Genomic DNA, 27,604 nt, shown 5'->3' with positions numbered 1-27,604 from the left:
GTTACACCCACTTGATTTAATAGGCTTCAGGGTTTTGTTTCCTAGCTAGCTAAAGTTTTATCATTTGTCACTCCTCATCAATTTTGAAGTGAGAGAGTTTGGGTATTACAATATCCAAATGTATTTGCGTTTTATTGCCCAATGAATTTCTATTTGATGTTTAACAGAAGGCGGTCTAAACGCAATTGACATTGGTGGAGGTATGAAGATTATTTCCTACAACAATAATAAATAGTGCTTAATTATGCATAACATAATTTAACATTAACTAATCAATTATATGTAAAAGTCACTCATAACACGCACACAATCATTTTAGTTTTTTTTTTCTTCTTGTGTCACATAGGTTATTTTATTAAAGACGGAAGTTAATATATTTGTCATAATTTTAATCCTTTTCAAATTAAATTTTATATTTTTATCTTTCAAAAATACATTTATAAACAAATTACACATGAAAAAAATGATTATTTAACTTATTCTTATCCCTAAAGAGCCGGAAGAAAAAAAAATCAATAAAATATTATTAACAAATATGTTTGACAATGGACTAACATGGTTATTTGAAATTTGAAATTGAGATTGAATCCAAGGGTGGAGAATGCTGCGTCATGTTGACGCTGGAAGAGTCGCTCTCGCAGCTCCAAACTAGAAAACCCTTCCTTCCACTATAAAACCTTCGCTTCTTTTCACGCTCTCAAACACCATCATCTACAACGCCTCGAATCCACACAGTTCTACTCTACGCTCTAAACCCTCTCTCTCTCTCTCTCTCGATCTATCATGGTACGCTCTGTCTGTTGCGCAAACACTTTGTTTTCTAATTTTCTTGCATCTTTTGATGATTCGAATTCGATCTGTTGCGACTGTAGGCTTTGCCCAATCAGCAAACCGTGGATTACCCTAGTTTCAAACTCGTCATCGTCGGTGACGGCGGTACAGGTCAGATTCTTCTATTTTCGTTAATTGATGTACTTGTGTTTTGAAGTTTTTTCCCGTAACGATCTAGGTTGGAGCTTATTTTTGCACAGCCTTAGGAATACGAGTTTTATTATTAATTTTTGTTTTGAACACTTGCAGGAAAGACAACGTTCGTGAAAAGGCATCTTACCGGTGAATTCGAGAAAAAATACGAACGTATGATTCTTTCTTTGTTATTTGTGTTTAAGGATTTGGGTTAGATGTTCATCTCTGTTTGCGATTGTCTTATTTGTCTTCTTGATTTTTTGCTTGTTCGAAATAGCGACCATTGGAGTGGAGGTTCACCCATTGGATTTCTTCACAAACTGCGGAAAGATTCGCTTCTACTGTTGGGATACTGCTGGACAAGAGAAGTTTGGTGGCCTCAGAGATGGATATTAGTAAGTCTTTTTTGGCTACGAGACACCCCTTTTTCACTGTTGTCTAATTTTTTTGTGCGAATGATAATCATTAGTATAGATGGGCTCTGTTATTATACATAATAACATGCGTAATCATTTTATTCTAATGGTTAAAATTTAAGTTTCTTGTATCTTAGTTAATGTTTAGAATAGTGTTTGAGGACTCGGAGGGTTATTCTGTTTGCATGATGAGAGCTTTCACCTATGGTTCCTGCTTGGGTTCTTGGTACAGTGGTCTTCAGTCGTGTTCCTTTATGCATCTGTTTTACATCCTGTTGACATGGCGTCTTGTGTTGCAGTATCCATGGGCAATGTGCGATTATAATGTTTGATGTTACTGCCCGTCTAACATACAAAAATGTCCCTACCTGGCACCGGGATCTTTGCCGGTTCGTAAATCAAGTCCTTTCATCTGATAATTTAGCTCCAAGGTTTTTACATCAGATGATGGACATTTTCTGCTCAACTGATTTTTCAGGGTCTGTGAAAACATCCCAATTGTTCTTTGTGGTAACAAGGTTGATGTCAAGAACAGGCAAGTGAAGGCAAAGCAGGTTACCTTCCACAGGAAGAAGAATTTGCAGTATTATGAGATTTCAGCGAAGAGCAACTACAATTTCGAGAAGCCTTTCCTCTATTTGGCCAGGAAACTTGCAGGGTAAAGCCATTACATAATAAGTTAGAGAAAAACTTAAATATTTAATCTAACTTATGTTTTGCTATTTGTGTCAATTTTGCAGTGATCCTAACTTGCACTTTGTGGAATCTCCTGCATTGGCTCCACCAGAAGTTCAAATTGATTTAGCTGCACAGCAACAGTAAGCTATCTTCCTTGACCTGAATTAGTTCTTTCTACAGCAGGATAAAAACATAGATTGTAGAATTCATAGTTGCATTGCATTTCGAAGTTCAAACTGTTTTCTTATGTTAACTTGTTTTAGGGTGAGTTTGTTTTAACTTTAAAAAAGCAACTTTAAAATAAGTGTCTTTTATATAATCATTTTTTAAAAAAGCAGATAGTATTTGTTTCTTTAAACTTCTTAGCAGAAACAATTTAGAACAAACACTAAAAAATAGAAATTTGGTTATTTTATTAAAATAAATTCATATTTTAATAAATAAGTTTAAACAAACTAGTCCTTCGTTTTGTTAGAATGGCATATTAGTGTTTAGTTTCTTTAATGAAGTCCACAAAATTCCTTGTGTTTCATTTGTTCTTCTTCAATTGGGAATTGTTCCTATTCAATTATCAATAATTTATTTGTTGGTTGCTTTTGCAGACACGAAGCTGAGCTTCTTGCAGCTGCTAGTCAGCCCCTTCCTGACGATGATGATGAATCTTTTGAGTAAAATTGTGCTTTTTCTGAGTCGTGTTACTGCGTATGCTATGATATGTATTTTGGGGGGGTGTATTGTTGACATTTTTTGGATGCGGATTTGAGTATCAGAAATTTAATCATTTTGCTTTAATTAAAAATCTCTCCCAATAGTTTGACATATCCTTGTGGCCAAGGGCTGTAGTGCGTGTGTTTGTGTGATTTGGCTCTCTTGAACAGAGAGACACGGGGGAAAGAGCAAACAAGGCTGTTTGTGCCAAGTGCTATTTTGCTTCTCGAGTTTGTCCCTCCAACAAGAAATGATATTGGCTTATTTCCTCCTATTTAAAACGACTAGTTTGGTGAAGTCAATTTAATATTCAGTGAACAATGTCGAAAACATTACGTACATATTCGTATACATTCCATTGGCGTGAATGGTTTATGTATTTTGGCCTTTGTTTTCTTGTAAACGGTCACTTTATAACGTCATGTGGTGTCTGGAGATTTATCTAGCTTCATATTTGAGTTGTGCTTAAAACGGATTCTGACAACGATGCTTGACGTTAATGTATTCCTCTGTTTTTTTTTAACCCATGAAATAGTTTCTTTCTGAAAATCTTCCTTCCTTGGATTTTTTCTTATTACTTTGTAGTATATTTTAGAAACCCTATAGACTGAAATGTGTTAAAATTTTAGTTTTGATATCTTGTTTGAAGCAAAATTGGGTGTTCCAATCCATTCTATTTAATTCTTTTGTGAAACTTTTGAAAAAATTTCTCCATGTTTTAAGGATATGATTTGTAACTTTCAATGTTCTTTTTTTCTCTTGGAAGTAAAAATTAACGTGATTAGGTAAGTGTAAATGTTGCTGGTGATGCTTAAGAGTTTTAAAATAGCTTGATTTACGAATTTTGATCTGTAATTACTTGATGTGAAATAAAAAATCTGATAGAAAACAAAAATTAAGTTCTGACAGATTTTCTTGTGTTCTTAAGGTATTTTGCAAATAATTCTCTGTTTGCAAGTGTTAAATGAAGATGAGGATATTTTTTATTAAAAAAAAAACTAATGTGTAGTTACATGGCAAAATGTCAAGGGGTCTGTGTAATGAGGTTTATTGTAGGAATTCAAAATAGAGGGTATCATGTGCAATAAGTGCAAACTTCAAGAATGTCTTATGTAATTTACTTGAAATAGTAAGAAATAAGACTAGGGTATTGATATTGGCACTATCCCCATGGTGTCTTTTAGCTATATTCCCAAATTGTGAAAAAAATAAATCACAACGAAAATACAATTTTATTCCACAAATATACAATATAATTATGTTTTCATTGTTACTTGCAAGTACAAAGAAAAATAATGTAATGATGATACGATTCTCTTGTACATTATTTAATTGTACAATGTATAATAAAATTATATTTCTATTAAGGTTAAATTGTGTACTTAACGAAAACATAATTCTCACAACCAACACAAAACACTCACAAATACAAAACAATGCAAACACTCAAAACTTGATGGTGGCCCAAGGTTGCGTAGATCTTGATGGGGAGGATGACGTTAGCATGACATGACGGAGGTGTGGCAATTTTGGATCTGGGCTGGTGGCGCGACACAACAGAGTGGAAGTTGTAAGGAAAGGTGTCGCAAAGATTTTGGATCTGGCCATAGGGGGGTCGTGCAATGGTGTTGGAGGACGGGGATAGGGTGGCGCGGGATTTTGGTGAAGAGAAGTCTAAGGGGTGTAAAGGTTTGATGAGTGGGCAAAAGAAAAAGTTCACACTAATTTCTAGTGTCATTAGCAAAATTAGTAGTGACAATAATAGTTCTCATGAGACTAAGGAACCAGCTCATTGAACCAAGGAACCAAAATACTAGACCAATAAATAATAAAATGAAGAGGATATTGCTATAGACACTACTACTTTTGTTAATGACACTACCCACGTGAGTGCATTTCACCCATATTCTAAAACTTTCCCCTGAAAAATTAAACAATGGAATCATATTTCTATTATACAATTGAGAGGGAGGAGGGGAATACACAACAAAATTGTGTTATTGTTGTGCATCTTTTTCCTTCGTGAATTGCACGACGAAAACATGAGTCAGTTGTGTAATTTTTCATCACCCCTAGATAACACAATGAAATCATAATTTCATTGTGTTATTTGATTCCACCTCCAAATAACACAATAAAATCATGATTTTGTTTCACCCTCACTGTATAACACGAAATCATACTTTTGTTATGTTGTTTTTCAAAATAAAAAAAAATAAAACAAGGGAAGTGTGATTTTGTTGAATTCTTAGTTGAAAATCACAACAAAATCGTACTTCTATTGCGGTGTTTTCCAAAACAAAACAAAAACTACAACGAAAATGTAATTCTGTTGTGATTCTCAACCCAGAACACAATAAAATCATATTTTCACTGTATATAAAAAAACAAAAACAAAATGCAAGGAGAAGTGGAAACAGTGGTGAGAAGAATGGGGGAAGAAGGAAGGGGAAGGAGTGAGAAAAATATGCAGATAAACATTTTTGTCTATTCCTACTATTTTTTCAAAAAGTGACGGTGGAAATATCAACTCCCAAATGTGATGGTGGGAAGATTTATGTGGGCTAGGGTTGGGCCGAGCCCGGATGAATTTCAAATTGAGAAGTGAGCGTAATCAAAGGGTGGATATAGCCGCGTTAGGTTAACGCGTTCATTCAAAATACGGAACTTGAAACCCTCCCAATATAAACCCTCGCTTCGTTGTGTGCTCTCTCTTTCTTCTGCATCACTTTCCATTCTCTTCAACCTAACGCAGCATCGCTATACTCTTCATTCCATGGTACGCTCTCTCCTTTCAACACTCCTTTTTTGTTTCAGTTTTATGTTGGCCTTCGATTTATTCTTGATCTCTTGCGTTGCAGGCTTTGCCCAATCAGCAAACCGTGGATTACCCTAGTTTCAAACTCGTTATCGTCGGTGATGGTGGCACAGGTAAGTTTTTTTTTTGTATTTTTTTCCCCTTTTCTCGTTTTATTTTGAGCGATTAGCTTCTATTCTTTATTAATTCTTTTTTATAAGGGGCATGTCTCTTTTGTAAAATTCTAGGTTATTATACCTTGGCATATGATATTTATGGTGTATTGAACATTTTGCAGGAAAGACAACCTTTGTGAAAAGGCATCTCACCGGAGAATTCGAGAAGAAATATGAGCGTAAGAATAATTTATAATTAAATAAATTAAGGTTAAGGTTGTTCATATTGTTCCACCTAAACTTATTCTTTCTCTCCATTTTTGCTTTTCCAAAATAGCAACCATCGGTGTGGAGGTTCACCCATTGGATTTTTTCACAAACTGTGGAAAGATTCGATTCTACTGCTGGGATACTGCTGGACAGGAGAAGTTTGGTGGCCTCAGAGATGGATACTAGTAAGTCACCTTTTTTAGTGTATCAGATTGTGTTTGTTATGACGATTAAGATGGTTTTTCAATCTCAACTTCTTCTGCGTGGGTGATTAAATGGGGAATTCGTTACTCAGTTAACAATTGTAACTGCTTGATTCACTATGTTTATCAGTATCAGTGTTAGAGTTGTAGTTTTGCATGTCGGTTACATGGATTTGTAGTCTTTAGGATGACTAATGATTTTGTTAGATATCTAGAATTTCAGAACTGTAATGAAATTTTTAATGTTTCACTGGCAATGTCCGCTAGCTTTTTATTTAATTCTGTTGTGATGCAAACTTTTAATGCTTGTAAAATGGTGTTTTATGTTGCAGTATCCATGGGCAATGTGCTATTATAATGTTTGATGTTACTGCCCGGCTAACATACAAAAATGTTCCCACCTGGCACCGTGATCTTTGCAGGTTTGTAAATGAAGTCATTGAAAACTTTTTGAATGTTTTGTCTTAAATTATTGGCATCATGTTGTTTGTGTCATGCGTAATTTTTGCTCACATGTTTTTCAGGGTCTGTGAAAACATCCCAATTGTTCTTTGCGGTAACAAGGTTGATGTCAAGAACAGGCAAGTGAAAGCAAAGCAGGTTACTTTCCACAGGAAGAAGAATTTGCAGTACTATGAGATTTCAGCTAAGAGCAACTACAATTTCGAGAAGCCTTTCCTCTATTTGGCCAGGAAACTTGCAGGGTAGAGCCACTAGTTTCTGCATGTGAAGTTATAGAAAATTAAACTTAAATATTTAATTTTTAACTAATGTTTTGCTACTTGTGTCAATTTTTCAGTGATCCTAATTTGCACTTTGTGGAATCTCCTGCATTGGCTCCACCAGAAGTTCAAATTGATTTAGCTGCACAGCAACAGTAAGCTATCTTCCTTGACCTCAATTGAATTAATTCTTTCTACAGCAGGATAAAAACATAGATTGTAGAATTCATAGTTGCATTTTGAAGTTCAAACTGTTTTCTACTGTTAACTTGTTTTAGTTTCTTTGAATGAAGTCCACAAAATCCCTTATTTGTTTCATTTGTTCTTCTTCATTTGAGAACTGTCCTTATTCAATTATCTATAATTTATTTGTTGGTTGCTTTTGCAGGCACGAGGCTGAGCTTCTTGCAGCTGCTAGTCAGCCCCTCCCTGACGATGATGATGAATCTTTTGAGTAGAGGGCTGTTTTTCTGAGTGCGCTGGTATTTGTATGCTACTGTATGTGCTGTTGGGGGTTGTAGTGTTGACATTTTTGGATGCGAATTCGAGGATCTGAATCAATTATCATCCAGATTTGTTGCTTAAATTTAAAACCTCAGTTTAATATATCAACCATGGGCGTTAAAAAGATGAGGATTTGGTTGTTTCGACAAATTTTGGGGTCTTTTAATATACCATGCGAATTGGGGTTTAGCCGATGGAGGGTAGAGTTTGTTCCTTTTTGGGTTTTTTTTTAAAGTTAAACTCGATACTATTGATTAGAAAAATGAGGGTTTATGTTCCTTTTGTCACAGTTTATCACCCAACGTGAAGCAAATCGGTCGATTTCTATATTATTTATTTAAACTGATAGTTTAGTGAAATCGTTTTAAAATTGTGGGATTAGTTTTATAAGTCACTTGGAAATTAGAATTAGATCTAGCTACATAAATAATCAGTCGGATTGCTTGATATTTTAAAAGTAAGTTATTTTAATCTAATTTTTTGAGGTTCTAAAAAAGTAAAATGTAATTTTATGAAAAATATTTAAAGTAGCTTTAAATCTTCCTAGTCTTTGATTATTTAGAAAAAGAAAATTAAGGAGCCACGATTATTGATAAAACTGCAACTGCGAAACAAGAAAAATAATTCTAAAAAACTTGCGCTCTAATCATTTTTTTTTGCCAGTAAAAAGGTTACTTAAACAAGGGTTTTCGCGGATTTTAAAATCAGTTTTATTGGTTTTTTTATTTGTTTATCGGTTTAGAAATGAGTTAGTTTTTGAGAATAAACAAACTGCACACCACATCTGTGTCTACTCTCGATGGCTGGGATCATTTGTTCACGTTCACGATTATCATATTTAATTTTCAGCACAAAAATGTTAAAAAAATGAACATTTGTGCCGATTGAAGTTATTCAGATACTTTTAGAGATTAATGTGACAAAATGTATCTTAAGGACTAAAATAACTATTCACTTAGTCTTCATATATTATAGTATATTACACTAATTTTTAATTATAATTTTTGAATTTTATTTAATGAATGATACACACCATATGAAAAAAGTATAAACAAATTGGATAGCACAGCTAAAAAAAGTAATAATTAATTGTCATAATAAAATCACAATAATTTTGGTTTTGAAAAAATATTTTTTCTTCCCCTTCTTCCATAAATTGTATTCTCAGATGACAGTTTCTCACTGCAATCTCATAAAGATCTTTTAAATTAACTAAAATGGTAATTAGTAACAGGAAATAAAATATAGGAAGATATGTAAGAATGAGTTGGAATAAAAAAAATAAAAATAAAAATAAAGGTTAATTCCTTAGGACTTTGTATCATATTTACGTCATCAGAAATGTAAAAAAAAAAGTCAATTTTGTTGTGTAATTGTTCTCTAGGACAGCCGTAGAAATTAATTTATTGGGGTAGAAGTGAGGGGCAAAATAGAGATTAAAGTGAATTAATTATTGTTATTATTTTAATATTATTAAGGATAAAAAGGTCTAAAAATTATGGAGACAAAAAAGTTGCACAAAGTTGTATCCCTATTAGTGTGTGTATATAGAGAGAAGACGTTTCATATGAAATGACCTATGTGAGAATGAGAATGATTATTTTCATTGATTAGATTAAAATGAAAAGTCAATATTTAAATATTTTAAATTCAAGCTAAAGTCTCATTTAATCATAAAATTTTTATAAGATCTATTAAACAAAAAATCAAAATATTTTAAAGATTTAACTTACATCAAAATCGTTATCAGTGATGGTCATGTTGGTGATGATGATGGTGGTCATGGTGATGATCATGATAATGACAGTAACAACAATGATGTTAGTTTTAACCTAGTATCAGAAATGTAACAATATTTCTATCCTAAACTTTTTTGTTAAAAAATTAAAACAACAAGCGAATGTAAGTTTTTTGGTGGGACCAAATAATAATCCAAATAGAGTTATTGAATTAGAGAATAAATACTTTTGAGGTGTTTGTGTTGGAAAGAATAAAAAATGAATAATGTATTCATGTGTGGCCTAATTTAGAACCCAAATAGAGATAGTGGATTATAGATGTTCGTACTACTCATCATTGTCTTGTTAACAAATGAATATCATTTAACTATTCATTATATCTCCGGGTTTTAAAAGATGGAATTTATCTGTATGAGTTGTTTTTTTTTTGCCATTCTTTTTAGCAGATATTTGAAATCAAGTAAATTATTTACCACATATTTAAAAGACGAATAAATTAATAAATAATTTACGTATTATTATTCAATTACAAATTAGTGTGTATAATGAATTTATTGATAATATCATATATAATTGTCATATCAATTATGATTTTTAATTAGTTGATAATAATATTTTGACTTAAATATTATTTTAGTCCTTTAAATTTAGATAATTATATTTTTATTTCTTCAAAAATAATTTGTTTTATTAATCCTCAAATTTTTGAAAAATTATTTTTAGTCGTTTTCATTCTTTTCATTAATACTGTCATAATTTATGGCAATTTGTCACTGTCAAAAATATTTTTTTTAATTTAATTTCTTTAAAAAGTATTTTTGATAATTTTAAATAGTTAGAATATGTAAAAAATATATGACAATTTTACATCTATCTTTTTAATTTTTCTTCCTCAAAACCAACAAAATATGTAAAAAAAGTCACCAAACCATATGAATCAAATATTTTGGTGGTTTAAAATAGCTAAAAATAATTTTTTAAAATAAATAAATAAATAAATGTTTGTGATTAAAAATCTTTATAAATTGTGAAACCATAAACACATTAAACAAAGAGATTAAAAGTAGCTTTTCAAGAATTTGAGGGACTAATGAAAGTAAATTATTTTTTTTAGGACGAAAAAAATAATCACCCAAATTTAAAGGACTAAAAAAAATTTTAAGTCTAATTTTTTATTAATAGTGTATAAAAATAAAGCAAATGATAATAAGCAATCAAATTTAAGGACTTGAATCAAATAAATTTAAGCTTCAAAGGAATTTTATTTAATTTCATTAAATTACATTCAAAAGGCTAAAGCGAAAACAAATCAAAATTTCAGAAATTAAATTATTCATGTACTCAATAATACATTATACATTGGAAAAATTGTAGAATGTAGATTAAGAGACTGGCCAACAAAAAAAAAATTACTAAAAATATTTATATGTGGTAATTTCTATGTTGGGCTGTCTGTGTAATTATAACTGCAGGCCTATCTACAACCGAAAAAGCAAAGTCCAGGTGGAAGAGGTGCGTGAGGTTAACGCTAGGAGGGGCTGTCTCTAGAAACAAACGCCAACTAAAATTTTATAAACCCTTTCATTTCGTTTCGTTCCCACTATCACTTTCTTTTCTTCACCGTTCGCTCTTCCTCTCCCAGACAAACACATGGTAATGCTATTGATCTCTCTCTGTTTTTCGATTTTCTCTCCACATTCATTTCATTCTTTTGTTTTCGTCGCAGGCTTTGCCCAATCAGCAAACCGTCGATTACCCCAGCTTCAAGCTCGTCATCGTCGGTGACGGTGGCACAGGTGAATTGCCTCTTTCTTTCTCCTTTTCCGCGATCCACTTTGGGTTAGTTTAGGGTTATTTCCCAATTCGTAACGATCTAGGTTCTTTCTATGATCAAAACATTTCGGCACGGTCATACGCATTACGGATTATGAATTTAATTTTTTATTTTATTTCGTGTTGCAGGAAAGACAACCTTCGTGAAAAGGCATCTCACTGGTGAATTCGAGAAGAAATATGAACGTGAGATTCTTTCTCTATCGTTTTTATTATTACTAGCGGAAACACAGGCACGACGCTATTGTGTCAAAAATTAATATACTACAATAAATTCTAATTACAATTTCCGAATTCTGTTCAACACACACCAGGTGGAAAAGTTAAAAACAAATTGGATAGCACAACTAAAAATAAAAATTATTAATTGTCATAGAAAAACCACAATAATCTTTGTTTTGAAAAAATATTCTCCCTCCTCCTTTTTCCATAAATTGCATCCTCGTTGAAAATGACAATTTTCGACTGCATATCTTATGATGAAAGGTCTTTTAAATTAATTAAAACAGTAATTAGTAATAAACAAAGGAAATAAAATATAGAAAGATGTGTAAAAATGAGTTGGAATAAAAACAACTGGGGAAAAAGGTTAATTCCTTGGGACTTTGTAGTGTGCTTAGGCCATTGGCAATGAAAGAAAAAGTCAACTCTGCAGCTTAACCATTCCCCCACGCAGCTAATATTCTTTTTTAATTCCCATTCTCAAGTTATAAATAGATAACTGTACCGTACAAATAGTTGGGTAAATCAAAATAAAAGAGGAGATATAAATGAAATAGTGGAGAGTGGTTAGTGGGTTGTTACCTGGTTTTGGTTAGTGAGCCAGTTTTAATATGTATAATGTTGTGTTGTTGCGGTAGAAACTAAGATATTGGGATAGAAGTGAGGGGCAAAACAAAACCGCAAAAAAAAAGAGATTAAAGAGGATTAATTATTATTACTATTTCAATGTTATTAAAGATAGAATGGTCTAAAAAATGTGGAGACCAAAAACAGTTGCACAGAATTGTATCCCTTTATATATTGGTATAGATTAATCTTTTAGTTGGGTTTATCTCATTCTTTTTTGTGGTTTTTGCTGATCTGAAACAGCGACCATTGGTGTGGAGGTTCATCCGTTGGATTTTTTCACTAACTGCGGAAAGATTCGATTCTATTGTTGGGATACTGCTGGGCAAGAGAAGTTTGGCGGCCTCAGAGATGGATATTAGTAAGTCTTTTTTGTATTTAGGAGATGCAATCTTTGTTTGTGAATCAATATATGTCATGTGCGACTCTTTTATTTTAATATTTACTTGGACGTGGACCCATGTGATGATTTGTTGCACCTAATGGGGACATGTGATTTTGTTTTCTCATTGTTTAATGCTTAGAATCTATTTGTATGTTGTGAAGTTTTGCATGTCAATTACCTGGATACCTGCTTTTGTACTCTTAATTTTTATGGGATGACTTGGTTACTAGTTAGATATCTAGGGAACTGTAGCATTTATGAACTGTGTTGAGATATTTAATTTGTTCTGTTGGAAATGTTTTTGTAAGCTTTTATTTTGTCATGATGTAAATCTCCTAATCTTTATTTACTCTGTACATCTGTTTTGCTCCCTATCTAGTGCTTTTAACTTGGTGTCTTATATGGCAGTATCCATGGGCAATGTGCGATTATCATGTTTGATGTTACTGCCCGTCTAACATACAAGAATGTCCCTACCTGGCACCGTGATCTTTGCAGGTTCGTAAATCAAGTCTTCAAAACCTGTTTTTCAGTTTGATCTCTAATTATTTTGCACCAAGTTCCTTACATCAGATTATGGAGATTTTCTGCCCAACTGATTTTTCAGGGTCTGTGAAAACATCCCAATTGTTCTTTGCGGTAACAAGGTTGATGTCAAGAACAGGCAAGTGAAGGCAAAGCAGGTTACTTTCCACAGGAAGAAGAATTTGCAGTACTACGAGATATCTGCTAAGAGCAACTACAATTTTGAAAAGCCATTTTTGTACTTGGCCAGGAAACTTGCAGGGTAGGGTAAATACTGCTAATTTTTACTTTCTACATTAATAAGTAAGAAATTTACAAACTTCTAAATGCATTTCAACTCATTTTGTTGTGTCAAATTTGCAGCGATACTAACTTGCACTTTGTAGAATCTCCTGCATTGGCTCCACCAGAAGTTCAAATTGATTTAGCTGCGCAACAACAGTAAGTTGCCTGTCATTAACTGAATTAGTTCTTTATCCAGCAACATTAGTTCTTAGTCTGGACCTCCATCATGATAAAAACAGAGATCATAGAATTGCATCTTGAAATGTTCTAACTGTGAATCTCCATTCACCACAATCAAGATGGATGATGGGTTTTTAGACTGTTGTGTTATTTTAAACATGGCTATCAGACTGAAAATATTGTTGTTCTTGGTCAATTGAAATTGTTCGTTTTAGATATCTTATAATGTATGTATTGGTGGCTTTTGCAGGCACGAGGCTGAGCTTCTTGCAGCTGCTAGTCAGCCCCTTCCTGACGACGATGATGATCAATTTGAGTAGGAATTGTGCGTCTGTGGACCATGTTACTTAGTTAATGGTTTTTGTGTATGCTACAAAATATGTTTTTGGGGTTGTATTATTGACATTTTTTGACGTGGATTTGAGGATTTAAATTTAATCATTGAGGTGTTTTGCTCATGTTTGGTTATTGCCTTGTTTAGTGTCTCTGGTGCATTCCCACACGAAACATTGTGATATCTCATATAAGAGGAATGTATCTTATATGAGTGTGAAGATTAAATCTGAAATGTATAATCAAAATTTATTGTCACCTGATCACTTAAAAAATTCTATGATTTTTATATTAAATTTTAATTATTTATATATGATTATACAATTTAGATTTAATTTTTCAGACTTATATAAGATTTGTTTTATCATATGATATGTTATCTATGGATATGGATAGGTTTGTCTTCAGAACAACTAACAAGAAGACATTTGGTTGTTTCTCTATCCTTTTTGAAATGAGATTCCGGCAAGATCACTTGATACTTTAACTTTTTATAAAATAAAGAAATGCTAGTAACATTTTTTTATATAAATTTATTTGTTTGAAGGAGTATGTTAGAATGCCTTGATACTTGGTAGCACTCTAGTAAATACCATTAGTATATATAACATTGTGGTCCATTTTTGTGAGCCGGTGTGGATAAACTGTTAACATGCACTGGTAAGAATTGTGGTCCGTTTCTTTGAGCAGGAGTGGATAGAGTGATAGACTGTGAAATTTAAAGACTGAAATATATTTTATTTCATGCACTGTTAATATTTGTTTTACAAGTGTAACGATATAAGCATTCCTTTTTTCATTTAGCACTTGAGAAATAAAATATTTAGTTGAAAAGAAGTTAGAAGTTTAAGTTGGGTGTTTTTCTTGGTCATTCCAGTGGTCTAATTGTGGTTCTCCATTTTTAGACATTCTAAAGTAGGCGGCGGACACCTCTCATTAGGTCACTGAACACCCACAAATTATTTGATTCGGTGTTTAATATACAATGGAACTACTACGGGTATCTTCAATACTAATTGAAGACGTGACGATTGCTACTTAGTACGAAACCTTACACGAATTGCACGAACCCAATTTTAAACCAATTCAGGCATCCTGTTAGATTTGACAAAAATTCACTCTTTATTGGTTCTACATCCTCTCCAACTTTTTCTTACTAGAGTTTGTTTGTAAATTGTCGTCACCAATCAACAGGGTTCGTGTGCCTTTTTATGAAAACTTTTTTGTATCAACGAGTATTTTCCTTAAGATATTATTATTTTTTTATTATTATTATTGGAGATGTACGTGTCATGATGGATTGTTTAAAATTATGCTTTGGTTATTTTTATAAGCAATGTTTACTTGTGTTTTTTTTATAAAAAAAATTGAGTTATGTAAGGATACTTAAAACGATACTGTTAGAATAAAATAAGTACGAGTTGTTTAATTGTGATGAGATACCACCGAAACCAATTAATAGGAGATAAAAAAATTAAAATGGATTGCTTAAATTATACCCATTTGAAGTGCTCTAATTTCTTTTATCTGAAAATAACTTTGTTTGAACACAGTAAATATCTTAGCATAAATTACTAAAGTCAGTAAAGTGTGTTGCATTTATCTCAATTTTTATGTTATTAACAATGAATTTTTTTTGGGTTGGGTTGGGCTTATAGTTCAATCCACCTAACAGGCAATTATCGGCCTAAACAACGGATCAGATAAACTCACTACGGGTTATTGTTTTCTGCACCTTTGAGTTGTTTCCAACACCTCCTTTATGGCTTCCGGAATGTAAAATTACATTATAGAATGTACCCCTTTTTTGACTTCTAGAATGACCAATCCAGAAGGTATAAAAAAGATTTTGGAAAGGGTGCAGGAAGCAACTTGGAGGTGCAGGAAGTAACAGCCTCATTATGTGTTGATTGAAGTTAACCTATACTGATAGAATAAAATAAGTAAGGATACTTAAAAATATACTTGTGTTTAAAAAAAATGAGTTATGTAAGGATACTTAAAACTATACTGTTAGAATAAAATATGTACGAGTTGTTTAATTATGACGGGATACCGCCGAAACTAATTAATAGGAGATAAAAAAATTAAAATGGATTGCTTAAATTTTACCCATTTGAAGTGCTCTAATTTCTTTTATCTGAAAATAACTTTGCTTGAACACACAAAGTAAATCCCTTAGCATAAATTACTAGTGTGTTGCATTTATCTCAATTTTATGTTATTAACAATGAAATTTTCTTGGGTTGGGTTGGGCTTATAGTTCAATCCACTTAACAGGCAATTATAGGCCTAAACAGCGGATCAGATCAACTCACTATGGGCTATTGTTTCCTGCACCTCCTAAGTTGCTTCCAGCATCTCCTTTATGGCTTATGTAATGATCAATCCAGAATGCAAAACTACATTACAGAATGCACCCCTTTTTTGGCTTCCGGAATGACCAATCCAAAAGGTAAAAAAACATTACATTCCGAAAGGGTGCAGGAAGTAACAGCCGTCACTATGTGTTAATTGAAGTTAACCTAACACCAGGCCAAAGATACTTACAATGCAACTGTAAATTTTTGCCATTATACCAAAACAAGATGATATTACCATTGTGAGGACCTGGGCATCATGTAAGGGAATTCAGTTCATCTTTATGTGTTTGAGTGTCTGTTGCTGTTGCAAGTACTCACTCCCTGTTCATGATAGCTCGATCATGTCAAAGTGCAATGTTGCTATCAGAACATTATAGAACTCAATATGTAAGAAGCACAATTCAATCAAAGTAACTCAGAGTTCAGTTAAAGTCAAAAGTTCAAACTTGAATACAACATTGTCGCCATTTTGAGAAACTATAAACCCAATTCCCACCCTTGTATCTGGGGGAGATGAACTCAGCTTAAGACTTCCATATCGTTCTAGCTCCATCTTATCCCCTCTCACATATGTTGTTAGGCCTGAACAGAGCCAGTTAAGAATGGTGCCTAGTTGTGTGAATGACTTCAAACAATTTTATACATTGTCCCAAAATCAAGTAGAGGATTAACAAAGTCGACCTTGCTAAGAGGAACAGATAAGAAATCAAGCTTACTACATAATTTATAAAATTTTACAAGTATCTCAACAGGAACATATAAGAAATACAGACTTAAGGCAAGCTACTCCTACCTACGTACATTTCCAAATACCGGGCGGTTATACTTTTGAAATTATTTTCGTATAATCTCAAGAATTAACAGTTATTAGTCATAATATATTTTTTACTCAAAGAGTATATACATCACACGGGTATCAAACAAACATTTCCCAGTTTTAAGAATATTTTTAACAGACTTTGATCAATAAATTTTTTATTGTTGGTCTAAATTTATTAGGAATCATAAAATTATGACCAATAATCATTGAATAAAAAGTTAGTGATCCAAAGAAATTTTGTGAACATTCCTTTTGAGTTCTGATTCACTATGTTTTAGGATGATTAATTCTAACGTTAGTTTATCCCCGTTATTTGCATGAACGTGAATGGTTAAGATTTGATACTGAGAGGGAGAGATGCAGAAATTCTAATACATGAACGTTTCAGATCCTTCCGCAATGCTCAACCACATTCACATGCATCCTTTTCTCCATAACAATCCCCTGCATCGACCTTTCTCTCTTCTTCTCCAGAAACTTCTTCACTCGTCCTTACCAAACATTTTCCCTCGATCGGTAAATGTGTTATACCTGTATGAAAAAATTATTCTTTTAATGTTAAAATATCATTTTTTATATTAGAAATGATTCTGAAGAGTGAAGGAGCGCATCATGCTACATGAATTTGCTCAAGTATACGGTTTCTTTAACGTTAAACATCTTGGAAAGAAATCATTGAAGATATTCTTAATGGTCGATGTCAAAAAGTAGCAAAGATGCCAAGCTTCACATACTGCGTATCCGTACCCTTAGATGATTATTCTGATAAACCCTTAAAGAAAGGCACAATACCCAAGAGAATGAACTTGAAATTTAACTCAAAGAAAGGAATCGAGTAATATCTTGTTCCATAATTCCCTGCTACGACAAGGCGACATAGGTTTCTTTATTTCGTTGCCCGTTTTCATTTCACTTCAATAATAACTAGAATGACGAACCACGATGATATTAAGGCCATACTGGAGGGGGCAGAGGCACCAGTAACTGACAAGTGTTGCATCTACAGAGTCCCCTTTCATATCCGCAAGTTCAACGATGATGCATACACACCAAAGGTTGTTTCTATTGGCCCTTTTCATCATAAAAGCCATCCTCGCCTCCAAAATATGGAAAGACACAAACTACTTTATTGCAAAGCATTTCTGGAACGAACCCAAACAAGTTTGGACAGTTGGATCCGCTACATAGAAGAGGTGGAGCCCGATTTTCGTCGCTGTTACTCAGACACCCTTGAATTCAGCAAGAAGGAACTGGTGGATATCATCCTTGTAGATTCCGGTTTTATAATTGAGCTCTTTTGTAGAATCATTTCTGGTACATGGTCACGCGACGACAGGTTTCTTGCAACACCTTTGTTGTTCACCAATATAGTCCAAGACTTGTGTTTACTCGAAAACCAACTTCCTTTTTTTGTTCTTGAGGGTCTCTTCAATCTGTCATTTGCCTCTACATCTAGCGGCATTTCATTTCTTGAGCTTACCCTTTTCTATTTTGACAATTACAATAGATCCAACTTGGTTTTTAATAATAATACTAACATTAGACACTTCACGGATCTTATTAGAACTTTTCACTTGCAACATCCTCTAAACAGACGACCCTCTAGGACTGATACATACGTGAAACATTTTCCTAGTGCTACTGAGTTATTAGAAGCAGGGGTGAGCTTTAAGGTAAACATCCACAGTAAATGCTTACTAGACTTGAGATTTTCAGAAGGGGTTCTTCAAATCCCGCAGTTGGAAGTGGAAGATTCCACTGAAATTTTGTTACGCAATATGATAGCTTTGGAGTTGTGTCACTATCCATACGAATCCTACATTACAGACTACGCTAAAGTTTTGGATCTCCTTATAAACACCAGCAGAGATGTGGATGTGCTGGTTCGAAAGAATGTGCTCGTTAACTGGCAAGAGGATAATGCTTCTGTGGCTAACTTGTTTAATGGTCTTTTGAAAAATGTTATTAGAGGAAATGACAATTCCCATTACCTTACTATCTGCCAAGACCTTAATGCTTTTTGTAAGAACCCTTGGAATAATTCCAAGTCCACTCTGAGGCAGGATTATTGTAAAAGTCCTTGGCAAACTGCTGCTACCATTGCTGGAATTGTTCTCCTTATTCTCTCTATAATTCAAACAGTTTGTTCTGTCTTGCAAGTAATACAACAATAGAATGCTTTTTCCCTTCCCCTAAAGACAAGGTCAATTCTGAATTTTTTTTTTCTTATTCTTTTCTTCAATTGCCACTGCATTTGTTTTCTCTAAAAAATGTTTCATTGACTTCCTTATTTCAGGTGTTGTAACAAATTAATTATTCCTTTTCCAAAACTTCATATCTGGACGGAATTATAGGTATGCATGAAGTTCGATGCTGCTCTTGAAGTCTATGCTGCAATGTAACATGTTTTTAAGGTTTAATAGTTTGAAAAAAAATTACTATCGACAGATTAATTGAGTACTTTCATTTTTCTTGGTTTGCATATTTCTAGGTTCTTCTTGGTTTGTATAATTCTAGGATCTGTCACTGACAATAAAATAAAAAGAATTTCAAAAATCCAAAAATAGATTTTTGACCTTTCATTACATAATGAGAAGACAAACTACAAAAATTATTCTCGTATCATTAAAAGAAACAAGCTAATATGTTAAATTCAAGTTTTATAATTATAACATTCATGATTTATAAAGGTGTTTATTTTTTTTTACACGTATGTTTCTAGCCATTAATCTAAACTTTGACCGATCAAAGTTGTTGAACTATTTTTTTTATTTATTTATCACTATTTGTCGGGTTAACATCAATTGTTCCGTGACAGAGCCCCAATTGAATCACCTCTTAAAGTCATTACACTCAAGTAACATGTTAACGGAATCTAATGAAATAAATAGTAATTAATCTCTCATAAACTAGTCTTTTGACAAATGAAGTAAAAAAAATACTATAAAAATTGGCAGCCCCCTTAATGATGCAACATTTGACAAGTCACTCAACATAATTGCTACATCATCAAATAATACTACCTGAATGCAGAGACTAAAAGTAATGACAAAAAAAAAAAACTTAAAACCCAATTTTAATTATTAGGTTTTACTCTTCCAGTTTCGGCCAAAATCGTTTGGGTCAAGAGTAATATGGCAGAAGGCTACCCCCCAATCCAAAGCAATAAGGGCTGAAGCCCACACGAGTAATCTGCTTTGTTGACAGAAATAGTAACTATAGAGTAAGGAAAAATATGAAGCAGTTATCCCCTCCTTGAGACTCATGCAGACACAAAGATTTGTTGGACGAACTCCAATCAGCCTTGTCTCAACTCCTTATTGTGTAAGTTGAAACCTTTTAAGCCCCATATTAAGCAAAGCTAAAATAAATAAATAAATAAATAAAATTAAAAAAAGGCTACTAAATTAACTAACTGCTCCGTTTGCTTCGCATACAATGCATAAAAGCAGTACGTAAATTTGACGTTATTTTTAACAAATGAAGCTAAAATGTTTAAGATAAAATTAAAATCACTTTTACCCCAATACAAAACTGACAGTACATAGCATCCGATATTTAACTGCTCCATAGAAATTTCCTGTATACAGACGTCAAATGATTCTAAAAATCCCAATTGTCTACAATGAACAACAAAACTGCACTATCGTTGAAAATGTTTGGTAAACAAACATGGATGAAGAAGACCTGGTACGTTATTCAATTGCATAAAAGAAAATATGAAACAGAGCAAAATAGATAATACAAACTCAACTTACAAGCCAGAAATTGGAAATGTGAAAAATAATAGTTAAATCAGAACCACTAATGGTGTCACATGCTTGGCAACTATCGAAATAGAAAGTCTGCACCAAATAATAAGGTCGATCTTGCGCTGAATTTCTGATTAAGGCCAACTATCAGCATCGGATAAGTTCATTACTGAAAGCAAAGTGTAGAGATTATGTTGTGATTGATACAACAGCACATTAATTTAAACATTCAGTTTTACGTACACGACTAAAATTGATTATTTGCATCGTAACATGATCAGAAAGAATTCAAATACGGAAAACAAGTCAGACTTTACACACGCAGATACAGGCAAACTACATCAGAGTTGCTTATTCGCATCATCTTCTCAGGTACTTACTTTCCACAAGCGTTTTGATATGCAAGTCAACAGATTAATCAGCCCAGCAATAGTAGCAATATAATGAGACACAGTATCCACGACCAAAACTGTACACAGCCAGAAGCCTAAATGAATTTAACAATAAAAAAAATAAACAGCATTGGATTAAAATAGAGGGAACTATGTTTTTTAATAGACAAGATATTTACTCATCCATATAACATTTCAAAATAGGCTGTTAAGAATCACAATGATAATAAGGTTGCAAGGTTTACACAATGTCATCAACGGATCTTATTAGCAATCAGTAGACATTCCTGTAAACCCTACAAAGTGGAGACGAAATCAATAAAACAAGAGATTAAAAAAACATAAATTTAGCCTCAATGAGAACTGATATAAAAATGATGCTCCATGTCAAAGCAATCAATGGAAGTTCAACACTTTTCTTGATAAAAATAAATAAATAAAAGTACACTATTGTGTCATATAAGAACTCAAATTAAGATAATAATAGTCATTTGTATGTTTGATAATAGAGTGGCTAAGGAGAGATGTCACACATTTTGAACTTATGACAAGACACCTGCATGCACTGAAACAGCTCAAGCAAGAAAAGAAAAAAGGAGCTGATTGAGTAAAATGGGTGCATGCCTATTCCCATGTTTCTTTATAAATTCTTAGATACAGTAAAAGTTTCAGCACAAAATTATTCTCTATTGAAGTAATTTCCACCCAAGAACTGCGAGCCATGTCCTATATGCCAATTTCAAATATGTCAGGAGAGGAGATTCCAAAAGAAAGCAGGCACTTTAACAACGGAGACAAACAAATGAGTAAGCAATGTTGATAAAACTAATTTAAATTCTAAAGATCCAAGCCAAACAAAGTGATGAATAACTAGAGACACCATGTGACCAATTGAAAAAACGATATAACAAGGCACCAAATAATGTGATAATCGGTATAACAAAAATTATGTACATTAAAAATAAGTAATTTGTAGTGCATATTTGCCGTATATTTAAGGCATAATTACCTAGTCAATTGCAGTAGGACAGCAAAGTGCAAAAATACACACAGAATAAGAAAAGAAATACTGAAATGAACAGTGGTGTTCATTTTTAAGGCAGAACAGAGGAGGGCATGGATCTGTGAAAACAGAAGACTGAAATGGAAATTGCACAATACATCACGCACACAAGAACAAGGCAGGACAGCTGGCAGGCACTGATGGACTGGAATTGGAGAGTGGAGAGAACATTACACAAATTGACCAAAAGACCTTAAAATAACTAGGTAAATGATGCAAAAATGGAGGCAATTCAAGACTTTTACCGGTCTGGAGTAATGGCTACAAAGCACTATTGCAGCTGCAATTTGCTGCCATGTCAACACACCACACATCTGCTTATGCATCATGGGGAGGCCATGTGACAGAAATCCAGTGCGATTAACTACCCTGATATAACACATACTGAAACATCCTAGCATCACTTATTTTTTCAATTGACAGGATAACATATTCAAGTAACACTGAAGATAATCCACATGGCATGCAAATAAATGAATTAAATTGCCATTATCTGTATTGTACTATGAGAAGATCTTCCATGAGAGGATTATGTCCACAGCTAATAAGAAAGTTCATGTTCTGGCATGAATGACAATGAGAAAACAGTGGTCAGAAATTTCTTATCTCTGAAAGAAAATTATTGGTCGGCATCACCAATTAGTTTGCAGAGAGAGAAGAAGCAAACCTAGCATCATACTTGGCCATTGGAAGCAAGGCATGCAAGCCTCCTAAACTGGCCCTGGAAAATGTAGTTGTTTCGTCAATGATAATCAAATGGTGGAAAAGCTGGTCTCAAAAAATAGATAGCTAATAAATTCTATCCAAATTGAGCAAGATTTTAGATCGATAATAGTATAATCAAGGTGTCCAAGTAAATCCACGAGGTCATTAATCATTACGTGGAAATTAAATATACACGAGCATAAGGTAGTTAAAGAAACAATTAGACGAATCTCACATCCGCAAATCATTGCATGTGTAGAAACTAAGAAATTGTAACATTGAAAAGGACATTAGAGAGAGAGTACGACAAATAAATAAAGAGCGTCATAACTTGATATATTCATAATGAGTATAGCAACATAATTTCCCGAAAATAGAAATATTAAAGAAAAAATAATTATTCAAAACTATGCACTCTAGTTCAGAATCAAATAAGGCTGTACAAATGATGAATTCATATGTAAACATTTAAAAATTCTGACCAGATGAAACTAAGTTCTTTATCTCCATCAAATGTTCATCATTTGAAATATGGAGTGAAATACGAAGGTTAGTCAACAATTCTTCATGTTCCCAACTTAAAGGACCAGAAGCATACAAAACTTCAAGGGTACTGTGATAGGCATGCAACTCTAACCTATGAATAATTTCTGCTACAACCTCTTTGGGAGAAGTGGAGCCTCCTTTATCCACATCTCCAACATCTAGAGATTCTGCATCACTGTAAAGGGTATCTTCTTCCTGGCAAGGACCTGCTAAAGTATCACTGGAAAATTTATTTGAGTTACTACTTATCACACTACAACTGCCAACTGAACTCAGATCACTACAAGAATAATCAGGTTCTTCAATTCTCTCAAAAAAGTGTGTTGAAACATTACAAGGATTCACCTTTCCTGTTTCATAACATTGGTTGGTACCATTAGTAAAGGAAGTATGCATGCATTTTTCACCCATAATATTTTGTGGGTAAGCAACAGCATCTACCTTTTGCAGCAAGGGGGCTGTGGTTACAGCTTTGAACCTTTCACACTCACCCATATTCTCAACCGCCCTTAATTTTCTGGGATAAGCCTCAATAACAGAGGAGTAAGGGGACATTCTCTTCAATGTTGAAGATGAGGCCAGACGAGATTCCTGGAGACCACTGGCATCTAATCCTGGGGAAAAAATATTTCTGCACTGATTTTCAGGTTGATCCTTGTAACTGTTTGAAATCAAACACCAGCTAGACTTGCCTGATCCCTGGAACAAGCATGAACCACATATAAGGACAAGGCATGGCAACAAATTTCAGAGTAGTCATGAAAAATAAGAAGTGTCACAATTCTCAAACAATATCAATACTAACTTAAAGGGTAAAAATATTCAAATTGACCATATTCTCTAACACTAAGCAAATAGCTCAAACTTTGAGAATACTGGCTAAAATAAAAAATGAAATCAGAAGCTAAGTTGTACTATATTGAGTAAATAGAAATTCACCTTTGGCACGACAACCCATTGACCATTTTGCCAAGATTGACGTGGCCTCATGTTTACTTTGCGAACCTTTAACTCCTTGCAAGATACCCACAACCTTACCAAGTAGAAGTCTCCACCAATAACTTTCAAGACAGTGGCTACTCTCCAAGAACCAGCATTGTAAACCTCCACATGATCATTTGCTGCCTGACTCTCAATACCTTTAATAAGAGGGGGGCATGGTCTGATGGCCTTCCTTGAAACTCTCTCAGTGCTAGCCCCGCTTGTTGTGCTAGAACAGTCATACTGGACACTGTAGGTGTGCCCATCACCAGAAATTATACGAGCACAACGCCATTCCACAGTAAGCCCATCAGCATTGCCACGGATCTCCACTTTATTTCCCTTTCTCAATCTCATGGTGATGACACTTCTTCAATTCAGACACGAACCAGTGACGTTTCACAAATAAATGTTACTATCACAGAAGAAAATCGCAAAATTATTGATAATAGATACCCTAAAGGATTAGAGATTATTTTCGTGTTCCACTCAAAGAAAATATTGAACAACATTTGTCAACTATGAAAAAACAATCCTGCCAAGTGCCAAGGTTTCAAAAAAAGGTCAGCGACAGTCAAATAACCGCATCACAACCGTAATTGTGGCCCATGATTGCAGCTGTATCGTGATCACAAGTGTCTGCAATTTCCCACAATAAATAAACAAGACAAAACCGCAACCGCAGTTTAAAACATTAAGCTCACTAATTACTAATCAGTCTAGGTGCGTTAATCGAATTAATTTAAAATTCAAAAATGTTTATTAGTCGAGACAATAATTTTTCCTCCGACATATGTTCCAATCAAAAAACACAAATTCCAAATGAAAATTGGCTACGCGATTAATTGAAAAGTGATCATAAATTTAAAATAGCTACGATACACAAAAGCATACAACATAAAATAAACCAAGGGGTCTGAAAAGAGGTAACAAAATCAAAATTCGCGCAGGCAGATATCACAAATCGAAGCAGCAACGTCGAAATTGAAAAAGATGACATGAACCGAAACAACTCTAATAAAAAATGAAGAAGATGAATACTGACCTTTATCAATGATTCACGATGTAAGATCGCTTACAATCTTTGAACTAAACGCTGCACCTGCGAGCACCTTTTGATTTTTCCAAGGAAGAGAGTATTGAAACAACGACGAAATTAGGGTTTCTAAGAATCAAATTTCAAAAATGGCACAAATGTGCAATTTATGGGCGCAGCGGAGACAAAAATAGGTTGAGAGAAATATGACGGTGGAATACGGTAGATGGGCCAAACGGGATTGAGTCAATTTCTCATGGGCCATTTGCAGGCCAGGTACGGTAAAATTTTTATTGTTGTACGAACAGTAATTTTAATCCATTTACTATCTAAGAAAATAAAGTTTATGTTTACTATTTTTTCTAAAGAAAAAGTAATTTTAATCTTTTTACTATATAAGATCTATTTAGAAAAAGTGATTTTAATCTATTTACTATATAAGAAAAAAAAAAGTTTATGTTGACTATATTTTCTAAGCAGAAAGTAATTTGAAACTTTTTTATTAGAAGTAATTTGAAACTATTTATTATATAAGATGTATTTAGAAAACAAAATTTACTATATAAGAAAAAAGAATTTTATGTTGACTGTATTTTCTAAATAAATTTTTTAATATATTTACTGTATAAGGTCTATTTAAAAAATAAAGTTCATGTCAATATTATGGAACAATTTTTTAAAATCAACTTACGTCCGAGTTTCGAATTCACATGAACTTTGGTTATATTTAAAGTGATGCAAAAACTAGTTTGAGGGTAAACGAAAAAGAGAAGAAAATAAACAAATAAACAATAGTTTAAATGCTGAGAGATGAATTCATAATACAAATATGTTGGGCTTAACATGTCAAAACTACTTGTGATGTAATGTTAATAATTTTCTCTATCTAATGATACCTTTGATTTCACCCACATCTACTAAGACACTCTATCTTCGCATGAAGAGCCTAATTTAACTATTTTTCTCTCCCAAATTTTTTTGTAAAGATAAAAATAATAAATCGCAATAAGATTAAAAATACATGAAATAGGCTAAACGAATATCAATTTATTTCTAACAATAGTTTCATTTAGATACCCTTTCCCATTTCCTTGGAAAATAATCATTTTTCAATGTATTACCCCCTAAACACTATATGGATAATTAGACCATAATAAACAGATCGACACATAAAAGAGAAATGAAAATAGAATTGCATTAAATAGATAATAAGAAAGAGTTACATTACAAGAATTGACATCTCAGCTCCCAATAATGGAGTTTAGCCTCTCATTGACATGAAAGAGACTCATGTGGATAGAAGAAAGGAAGGGATGAATAAAGAAAGAGAAGGGGATAATGGACATAGAAATACGGTTTCCCTAGTTGAAATACTCAGGGTTTATGATGTATTCATTAGATAGCTTTGAGTCTCAATGTTTTTTTTCTCCTTTGTTTCCTACTCCTTTTATAGGCATAATGCAGCTTAAATTCACGCGACCTCATGCTAAGTGCTGGGATTAGCGAGTACGACAGTGATCACATACTTAGCACAGGATTTGCGTTAAGCGCGCCTTTGGACTTCTTCGTGAACCTTCGCGCTAAACATGAGCTAGCCGTCAAGCGAAAAAAATGTGTTGAGTCTGTCTTATACGTTAAACGAGTTATCTCAGTCTTCCAATTTTTCTTTAAGTTTTTGCATCAATTTTCATCCAAAGCACTTGAAATTTTCTTTTTTTGAATCCTGCTGGTCAAATATTACAATGATATTAAATTCTTCATTATTTTATTAAAAACAATAGTAAAATAGAGAAATTTTAATCATTCTTGATCAAAATTGACTATCAATTAAACCCAAATTTTGCAATTATCAATTGTCAATTTTAATTGGCTAATAATATAATTTTTTATGCTAACAATAGATAAAAAATCATGTCAAACATTATTTTTTATAATATTTTGTCAACTATAATGAATTTCATGTTATTTTTTTAGCTTCGTTATTTTGTTATTAGCATGAAAAAAATACTCATACTCATCTCCATACTTAGCAATTTTAATTCTCATCAATTACTTATATACTCATACTCGCACCCATTATTTGCATTTTACTTACTTATAAAGTCAATAAATAAATTAATTAAAAATTATCAAGAGTAAATTGGAAATTTATTCTTAAATTATCCAAATTCTAAACATACCATTAAAAATAACCAAACATAACCTCAAATCATTCAAACATGAATCATACTAAACATTATAAACGTAACCTTCTATTATAATCATTCAAATCATTCAAACATGAATCATACTAAACATTATAAACGTAACCTTCTATTATAATCATTCTGAAATTTAATTTTACAATCATCAAAACATAGAATGTTGCACTTTGTAAAAAAAAAAAAATGTTGTATAGATTCATCAAATATTTCAGTGTATATTTCTTCAAAATTTT

General features: G+C 33.0%; 5 protein-coding genes across 30 annotated transcripts; 4 read left to right on the top strand and 1 right to left on the bottom strand.

Annotated features, from left to right (window-relative positions):
- The first annotated feature begins 567 nt into the window (after nt 1–567).
- On the top strand, nt 568–3,042 carry LOC100814146 (GTP-binding nuclear protein Ran-3). The gene is made up of 8 exons (XM_003522581.5): nt 568–786; nt 873–942; nt 1,081–1,137; nt 1,244–1,361; nt 1,682–1,771; nt 1,861–2,040; nt 2,123–2,200; nt 2,663–3,042. The coding sequence occupies exons 1-8, from the start codon at nt 784–786 to the stop codon at nt 2,730–2,732; spliced, it is 666 nt and encodes a 221-aa protein (XP_003522629.1). The 5' UTR covers nt 568–783; the 3' UTR covers nt 2,733–3,042.
- Nucleotides 3,043–5,381: 2,339 nt separating this feature from the next.
- On the top strand, nt 5,382–7,530 carry LOC100813605 (GTP-binding nuclear protein Ran-3). The gene is made up of 8 exons (XM_003522580.5): nt 5,382–5,547; nt 5,630–5,699; nt 5,864–5,920; nt 6,019–6,136; nt 6,487–6,576; nt 6,679–6,858; nt 6,954–7,031; nt 7,265–7,530. Exons 1-8 carry the CDS (start codon nt 5,545–5,547, stop codon nt 7,332–7,334), a joined length of 666 nt encoding a protein of 221 aa, XP_003522628.1. The 5' UTR covers nt 5,382–5,544; the 3' UTR covers nt 7,335–7,530.
- Nucleotides 7,531–10,569: 3,039 nt separating this feature from the next.
- On the top strand, nt 10,570–13,634 carry LOC100813067 (GTP-binding nuclear protein Ran-3). The gene is made up of 8 exons (XM_003522579.4): nt 10,570–10,772; nt 10,846–10,915; nt 11,082–11,138; nt 12,045–12,162; nt 12,595–12,684; nt 12,794–12,973; nt 13,075–13,152; nt 13,427–13,634. Exons 1-8 carry the CDS (start codon nt 10,770–10,772, stop codon nt 13,494–13,496), a joined length of 666 nt encoding a protein of 221 aa, XP_003522627.1. The 5' UTR covers nt 10,570–10,769; the 3' UTR covers nt 13,497–13,634.
- Nucleotides 13,635–16,033: 2,399 nt separating this feature from the next.
- LOC100786337 (UPF0481 protein At3g47200) lies at nt 16,034–20,405 on the top strand. The gene is made up of 2 exons (XM_003523647.5): nt 16,034–18,895; nt 18,989–20,405. Exon 1 carries the CDS (start codon nt 17,622–17,624, stop codon nt 18,864–18,866), a length of 1,245 nt encoding a protein of 414 aa, XP_003523695.1. The 5' UTR covers nt 16,034–17,621; the 3' UTR covers nt 18,867–18,895; nt 18,989–20,405.
- A 5-nt stretch (nt 20,406–20,410) lies between these two features.
- Nucleotides 20,411–25,406, bottom strand: LOC100812171 (uncharacterized). Of its 26 annotated transcripts, none has more exons than XR_005891105.1 (9): nt 25,177–25,402; nt 24,090–24,546; nt 23,242–23,849; nt 22,567–22,620; nt 22,145–22,460; nt 21,846–22,044; nt 21,016–21,132; nt 20,825–20,913; nt 20,411–20,613 (listed from the first exon to the last, which is right to left on the bottom strand). XR_005891105.1 is itself a non-coding variant. In XM_014774512.3 (5 exons), the coding sequence occupies exons 2-5, from the start codon at nt 24,486–24,488 to the stop codon at nt 23,073–23,075; spliced, it is 960 nt and encodes a 319-aa protein (XP_014629998.1). In that variant the 5' UTR covers nt 24,489–24,546; nt 25,177–25,403; the 3' UTR covers nt 22,916–23,072. The 26 variants fall into 26 exon arrangements, 4 of the variants coding, with proteins under 4 accessions (XP_014629998.1, XP_014629996.1, XP_006578160.1 ...); XR_005891108.1 differs by having other exon boundaries at nt 20,825–20,931; nt 21,082–21,132; XR_005891099.1 differs by having other exon boundaries at nt 21,082–21,132.
- Nucleotides 25,407–27,604: the final 2,198 nt, after the last annotated feature.

The sequence above is a fragment of the Glycine max genome, chromosome 4 (genome assembly GCF_000004515.6).
Source record: "Glycine max cultivar Williams 82 chromosome 4, Glycine_max_v4.0, whole genome shotgun sequence".
In the NCBI taxonomy this organism is placed as follows: Eukaryota; Viridiplantae; Streptophyta; class Magnoliopsida; order Fabales; family Fabaceae; genus Glycine; species Glycine max.
Note: the sequence above shows the minus strand (reverse complement) of the source record. Positions and strands in the feature narration are given on the sequence as shown.